At 52.5% G+C, this 7,745-nt stretch overlaps 1 protein-coding gene across 1 annotated transcript; it reads left to right on the top strand.

Annotated features, from left to right (window-relative positions):
- Nucleotides 1-3,422: 3,422 nt before the first annotated feature.
- On the top strand, nt 3,423-5,182 carry LOC119325982 (flavonoid O-methyltransferase-like protein Os11g0303600). Its single transcript, XM_037599700.1, has 2 exons — nt 3,423-4,257; nt 4,625-5,182. The coding sequence occupies exons 1-2, from the start codon at nt 3,457-3,459 to the stop codon at nt 4,919-4,921; spliced, it is 1,098 nt and encodes a 365-aa protein (XP_037455597.1). The 5' UTR covers nt 3,423-3,456; the 3' UTR covers nt 4,922-5,182.
- The last annotated feature ends 2,563 nt before the right edge of the window (nt 5,183-7,745 follow it).

The raw sequence follows: 7,745 nt of genomic DNA, 5'->3' as shown, positions 1-7,745 counted from the left end.
TGTATCTAGACATATTTTAGTTGTAGATACATTCATTTCCGAGAGAAGTAATTCCGAACGGAGGGAGTATATACAACTACGGACTATTATATGTGCAACTACAACTATTGGATAATCTACTCTGGCAAAAAAGCACTCGTGATAATCAACCAAGGCTGAAGGTTGTGCAGCCGTGCAGAAACTAAATTTTATTATTAGCATTCAGGTGAGCGACATGTCCATAAGCTCTGAACAGGACGACATTGCCTGGCGATTCAGCGGGCAGTAGGTACAAGAGCTGAGCGCCAATGATGTCGGGCACCATGACTCCATGAGCAGCAGCGTGTGCACACCAATGGACTTGCACAGCTCCACCAGCAGCGGCAGCAACACCATGGGAGTGCGTCCAAGGCAAACACGACCGCACCGCTGCGGTCCGACCGGTTTGGGAGAATTTTTTCTGGCTTCATGCCTCGCCGGGAAGAGTAGCGGTGCGTAGGGTGTCTCTCTGGTGTGAGTTCCATGGCAGCTCCGGCTCCAGCTTATAGAAAGAGGGCGGAGGAGGTGGCGGCACTACTAGTGCGGCTCCTTGGCTGACCTACTCTCCAGGTTTCTTCGGTTGGCCGCCTTGGCTTGGCCTCCGGCCGGGGCACACTGCGTCCTCGCGGCATTCAATGGAGATGATGAAAAGATGATAACGATAAGCCTTTGTTTTTCCACGAGAGAAAGTAAGGGTGTCACACCGGCTTTGTCGGATAGCGCACGAGCGAACCACGTCTCGCCCCGACCAGGAATCACCTGGTGGTCGTGGGCTGCATGATGCGCTCGCAATTAGCGGTCCAAGCGCGGCCGCTCGGTTCAGCAAAATCGTGCGCACGCACCATGAAGTATTTAGGTTTATCGATTCGATTCGAATCCACGAATGGAACGCGTGTACAGTCGGTCGGTCTATCTGGAATCCACACATGCCTCCTTTCCGTCTCCAGCCGCAGCGAGCAGTCTAGAGTCTTCTTTATGCCTCTATCGGTACGCTACCCCGGCCCGTTGATAGCGATATACTGGCATGGTCGCCACCCTCGTGTTCCACGAGAAATGACAGCAAACACATTGCGATATTATATTATAGTGCCATGGATGCCAACTAAAAATATGACTAACAAAAATAGATCAATTCAAGCAAAAATATCATCTAGCCAACTTAGTATCATCGTGTTGTGTAACTTTCTAAATCATATATACAACTACAGACTATTATATGTGCAACTACAACTATTGGATAATCTACTCAGGCAAAAAAACACTCGTGATAATCAACCAAGACTGAAGGTTGTGCAGCCGTGCAGGAACTAATTTTTTTTATTAGAATTCAGGTGAGCACCATAGTCCGTAAGCTCTGAATAGGACGATGTTGCCTGGCGATTCGGCGGGCAGTAGGTACGAGAGCTGAGCGCCAATGATGCCGGGCATCATGACTCCACGAGAGCAGCAGCGTGTGCACACCAATGGACTTGCAAAGCTCCACCAGCAGCGGAAGCAACACCATGGGGGCGGGTCCAAGGCAAACATGACCGCGCCTCTGCGGTCCAACCGGTTTGGGAGAATTTTGTCTGGCTTCATGCCTTGCTGAGAGGAGTAGCGGTGTGTAGGGTGGCCCTCTGGCGTGAGTTCCATGACGGCTCCGGCTCCAGCTTATAGAAAGAGGGCGGAGGAGGTGGCGGCACTACTGGTGCGGCTCCTTGTCTGACCTGCTCTCCAGGTTTCTCCGGTGGCCACCTCGGCTTGGCCTCCGGCCGGGGCACACTGCTTCCTCGCCGGATTCAATGGAGACGATGAAAATATGATAAGGATAAGCCTTTGTTATTTCAGGAGAGAAAGTAAGGGTGTCACACCGGCTTTGTCGGATAGCGCATGAGCCAACCACGTCTTGCCCCGACCAGCAAACACCTGGCGGTAGTGGGCCGCACGATGCGCTCGCAATGAGCGGTCCAAGCGTGGCCGCTCGGTTCAGCAAAATCGTTCACGTGCACGATTCGAATCCACGAATGGAACGCGCGTGCAGTCGGTCGGTCTGTCTCGAAGCGGCACGTGCCTCCTTTACGTTTCCAGCCGCAGCGCGCAGTCTCGAGACTTCTTTATGCGCTCTATCGATACGCTACCCCGGCTCGTCGATAGCGATATAGTGTCATGGTCATCACCCTCACGTTCCACGAGAAATGACAGCAAACACATTGCTATATTATATTATAGTGTCATGGATGCCAACTAAAAATATGACTGACATAAATAGATCAATTTAAGCAAATACATCATCTAGCCAACTTAGTATTATCGTGTTGTGCAACTTTCTAAATCATATATACAACTACATAATGTTATATGTGCAACTATAACTATTGGATAATCTACTCTGGCAAAAGAGCGCTCGTGATAATCAACCAAGACTGAAGGTTGTGCAGCCGTGCAGGAACTAAAATTTTTTATTAGCATTCAGATGAGCACCAGGTCCGTAAGCCTTGAACAGGACGACGTTGCCTGGCAATTCGGCGGGCAGTAGGTACAAGAGCTGAGCGCCAACGATGCCGGGTACCATGACTCCATGGGCACGAGCGTGTGCACACCAATGGACTTGTACAGCTTCACCAGCAGCGGCAGCAACACCATGGGGGTGCACCCAAGGCAAACACGACCGCGCCGCTGCGGTCCGACCGGTTTGGGAGAATTTTGTCAGGCTTCATGCCTCGCTGGGAGGAGTAGCGGGGCGTAGGGTGGCCCTCAGGCGTGAGTTTTATTGCGGCTCCGGCTCCAGCTCATAGAAAGAGGGCGGAGGAGGTGGCGGCACTGCTGGTCCGGCTCCTTGGCTGACTTGCTCTCCAGGTTTCTCCGGTTGGCCGCTTTGGCTTGGCCTCCGGCCGGGGCACACTACTTTCTCGCCGGATTTGATGAAGACAATGAAAAGATGATAAGGATAAGCCTTTGTTTTCTCAGGAGAGAAAGTAAGGGAGCGATTGGTTCACACCGGCTTTGTCGGATAGCGCACTAGCCAACCACGTCTCGCCCCGACCAGGAAACATCTGGCGGTCGTGGGCCGCATGATGCGCTTGCAATGAGCGGTCCAAGCGCGGCCGCTCGGTTCAGCAAAATCGTGTGGGTGCACCATGAAGTATTTAGATTTATTGATTCGATTCGGATCCACGAATGGAACGGCGTGTACAGTCGTTCGGTCTGTCTCGAAGCCGCACGTCCCTCCTTTCCGTTTCCAGCCGCAGCGAGCAGTCTTGAGTCTTCTTTCTGCGCTCTATCTATACGTTACCCAGGTCCGTCGATAGTGATATAGTGTCATGGTCGTCACCCTCGTGTTCCACGAGAAATGACAGCAAACACATTGCTATATTATATGAGAGTGTCCTCCGTCCCCTATATATCTACCAGATCGAAGTGCACAACACGTACATCACTGAGAGATAGAGATCGTCGGCAATGGCAGGCCAGGCAGAGAAGGTGTTCGTCGCCACCGACACGGAACTGCTCCAGGCGCAGTCGGACCTGTGGCGCCACAGCCTCTGCTACCTCACGCCTATGGCGCTCCGGTGCGCCGTCGACCTCGGCGTCCCCACCGCCATCCACCGCCTCGGCGGCGCCGCGTCCCCATCCGAACTCGTGGCCGCCCTATCCCTCCCGACGTCCAAGCTGCCCTTCCTCGCCCGCCTGCTGCGCCAACTCGCCACGGCGGGCGTCTTCAGTGCAACTGACGCCGGAACGTACTGCCTCAACTCGCTCTCGTACCTCCTGGTGGACGGCGTCCGCATCGACGGCGACGCCAGCCAGACGGCCCTCGTGCGCGCCGCGGCCTCGCGCTACTACGTGGAGGCGGCCATGGGGCTGGCGGACTGGTTCAGGAAGGACTTCGATGGAGCCGTCCCCTCGCCGTTCGAGGACGTGCATGGCGCGGCCATCTTCGAGGAGAGCATGGTGCTCCTCGACCCGGAGATGGATCAGCTGCTCCACGACGCCCTCGCTGCCCACGACCACATGGGGATCGGCCCCGTGCTCCGGCAGTGCCGTGAGCTGTTCGATGGGCTTGAGTCTCTCACTGACTGCGGCGGTGGCGATGGGACTACCGCGAGGTCCATCGTCGAGGCCTATCCTCACATCACGTGCACTGTGCTGGACCTTCCAAAGGTCATGGACAAAGTTCTTCCCACTGAAGAAGGAGCAGTTAAGTATGTTTCCGGTGACCTGTTCCACGTTGTCCCACCTGCTCAAGCCGTGTTGCTCAAGGTATATATGATATGAATGTTGCACATTCCATAATTTTTATTCCAAGGGAAATATTAAAGGTGTGGCTAGGTCTTAGTCGATTGAGACTAAAAAGTCTTAGTCAAGTAATATAGTATATAGAAGTAAAAAAATACTGAAAATGATTTTTTGATACGAATCTCCATGCAAATCAAATGAACATTGATTGATAAATAACAAAGTCGTAGTCCACTAAAACTTAGCAAAATTGAAATATTAAAGCAATGATTAATTAGTTTTCATTTCTGAAATAATAACAGCTTAAATTAGTAGGAATCCCTTCATATTTTCATCCTAGTCAGGCTTGATTAACCTTAAACTACAAGTTTATCCATGCACGGTAATGTAGCTTGTACTGCACTTCTGGAGCGACGAGGATTGCGTCAAGATCCTGGCACAGTGCAAGAAGGTTGTTCCTCCCCGGGATGCAGGAGGAAAAGTCATCGTCATAGACATTGTGCTTGGATCTGTTTCAGGGCCAATGCTGGAAACCCAACACCTCATGGATATGGTCATGCTAGTGGTGACAAGAGGCCGACAGCGGGACGAGAAGGACTGGAGCGAGATCTTCATCAAGGCAGGGTTCAGTGGCTATAAGATAGTGAAGAAGCTGGGAGCTCGAGCTGTCATTGAGGTATATCCATAAGGTTGTGCTCCCAAAGTAAGATGCTTACTATGGTGTGGATTGTTGTGTGATCGCTCTAAGGATGCAAAAATAAAGGAGCGCCTTGTCATTTTCCAAAGAGAAGTCCTAGGCAGATCATAGAATAGCAAGGCGGTTATGTCTTCTTACCTTATGATACCCGTGGAACTTTCTTTTGGAAGAAATAGTATGCAGATAGAGTGCTTATCATATATGCATTGTGTACAATATCATATACCATAAGATCAAGTCGTGTATTTGTTATCGAAACATTGTCTTCTTTATGGTCCAAAAATATTTAGCAAATTTTAATTATGCCCTCTCTAGGGCCTCTAGTGGTTTCTTTGTAGCTTGGAATGAAGTTGCATTTTCTGGAGAACCTTTATTTCATAATGAATTTCCTATATCCATCAGGTTCACCTCAGTACACTTAGATGAGTCTTGGATTCTAACCAATACATATGGACCCTATCAAGTTAAAAACTTAACTACTTTCATTGACTGATTTCAAAATGTGCATATGCCAGTTTATCAGGATTAGTTGGTGGTTCGAAATTTCAATTATGTCATATGCCCTAAGAACAAAAAATAGAGAAGACTGTAGTGCACATGCCATGTTTTCTTCAAATGGAGCCATCAGTTCCCTTGCTCTTATTGAAATTCCCCTTAGAGGCAGAATGTTTACTTCGAGCAATATGCAGAGTGCTCCTCTTTTGGACAAGCTTGATTGGGTATTCTCCTCTAAATCCTAGACTATTAATTATCCAAACACTATGGCTATTCCTCAGGCCAGAATTATTTTTTACCACATCCCTTGTTTCATTTGGATTGGCACATCTATTCTTGAGTCCTCTATTTTCGGTTCGAAATTTACTGGCTGCAACACCCAGACTTTAAAGATAATTTTAATACAATTTGGGACCAACAAATTCACAAACATGATAGTTCCAAAAGAGTAACTGCAAATTTCAAAAGACCAAGAAAAGGTTCAATACTGTGTTCAAAAATTATTTCTAATCTCTCTACCACTATCAAAGCTACCAACTCAGTGATTAATTCTATGACACTACTGAAGAATTTAGAAATCTTGCAATTCATGAGTGGAACAATCAAACAAATCCTCCAATATCATCTCCTCCAGCTTCTCTCACACCAGCAAATCTACTGGAAACAAAGAGACACTTTTATATGGGTACAATTGGGGGAATTAAAGTAAAACAAAATCATGCAAAGGCATCAATTAGTGCACGATCTAAATTAAGACATCAGGGGCAATAGTCCTCCCGCCGATGTACAATCCGCCCCACGCCACCGCCACCCCCCTCCCCATGCACGCCTCCCCGCGCGCCTTCTCCTCCCCGCCGCGCCGCCCTCCCGCTGCGCCGCGCTGCCACAACCGCGACGCCTCCTTCCCAACGTCCTCCCAACCATGTCGTCCAACGCCTCCACCTACTCCAACCCCTTCGCCGTCGACCCTGCTGAGATCCGCGACATCAACGTCCACACACGCATCCCCGTGGTCCTTGACGCCTCCAACTCCACGTACTTCGCGTGGAAGACGTTCTTCTCGCTGCTCTTCCACGAGAACAACCTCGTGGATCATGTGGATGGCACCGTTGACTCCCGTGCCATGGTGGATGACGCCGAGTGGACCGCGATCGACGCCACGATCATCCGGTGGTTCTTCACCACCATCTCTAAGGACTTGTTCCACACGGTCGTGAGCGCCGGCGACGACGCCCGCGCCATGTGGGTCAAGCTGAACGGCCTCTTCACCGACAACAAGCTTCTGCGCTGCGTTTTCTTGCAGCAGGAATTTTTTGACTCTCACCAGGATGAACAGTCCATTGATGACTACTGTCGTCGCCTGAAGACGTTGGCGGATGAGCTCCGCGACATTGGAGCCAAGGTGGATGATGACCTCCTCCTCAGCATGCTCACCGCCGGTCTCAATGAGGACTTCGGCAACGCCGCCTCCAACCTCACCTCGATGTCGGAGCCCTCCTTCCTCAAGTTCGTGGCGTACTTGCGGTTGGAGGAGCGCCGGATGAAGGGGATCAAGAAGCGTGTGCAGCATCACGCCCTCGCCGCCGGCACCTCACGTGGCGCCCCTCCATCAGCCGCCCCACCCGTGTCGCGCCAGCAACCGCCGCCCCCGGCCCCTCCGGGGTACTTTCCCTCCCGCCCACGCCTCCCGCCCCTACCGCTGCCCCCCAGCAGCCTGGTGGCGGATGCCGCGGAAACTACCACGGGGGCGGCCGCAAGCAGCAACAGGCGCCCGGGAGGGGGGGGGCTCGTCAGCAGCAGCAGCAGGTGACTCCTCCATGGACGTACGGCACCAACCCGTGGACCGGCGTAGTCCACGCGTACTCGATGCCGGTCCCTCGGGCTCCTACTCCGGGCATCCTTGGGCCTCGCCCGGCGGGCCACCAGGCTCTGTTCCCCGCGCAGAATGCCGCTCCCTACAACGGCTACGGTGCCGTCGCCCCCGCCTGCGCCCGCCTATGGGTCTGCGCCGGCCTACGGCGCTGCCGCTGTGCCGGCCTTTGGGACCACGCCTGCCTACGGCACCGCCACCGCGTCGGCCTTCGGTGCAGCTCCCGCGCTGGCCTACGGAGGGTTTTATCCTCCGCAAGTGCCGCCGCCGTGGGACCCGGCCCTGCTCGCTGCTCTGCAGTCCGCCCCGTCACCGAGCTCCTATGGTGGCGGTGGTGACTGGTACATGGACTCAGGCGCAACCGCTCACATGACTGCTCATCCCGGTAACCTCACGTCTGCCACTCCCATTCATACTCCCACCCGTATCACCGTTGGTAACGGTTCCTCC

This window comes from Triticum dicoccoides, chromosome 6B (genome assembly GCF_002162155.2).
Source record: "Triticum dicoccoides isolate Atlit2015 ecotype Zavitan chromosome 6B, WEW_v2.0, whole genome shotgun sequence".
Lineage (NCBI taxonomy): Eukaryota > Viridiplantae > Streptophyta > Magnoliopsida > Poales > Poaceae > Triticum > Triticum dicoccoides.
Note: the sequence above shows the minus strand (reverse complement) of the source record. Positions and strands in the feature narration are given on the sequence as shown.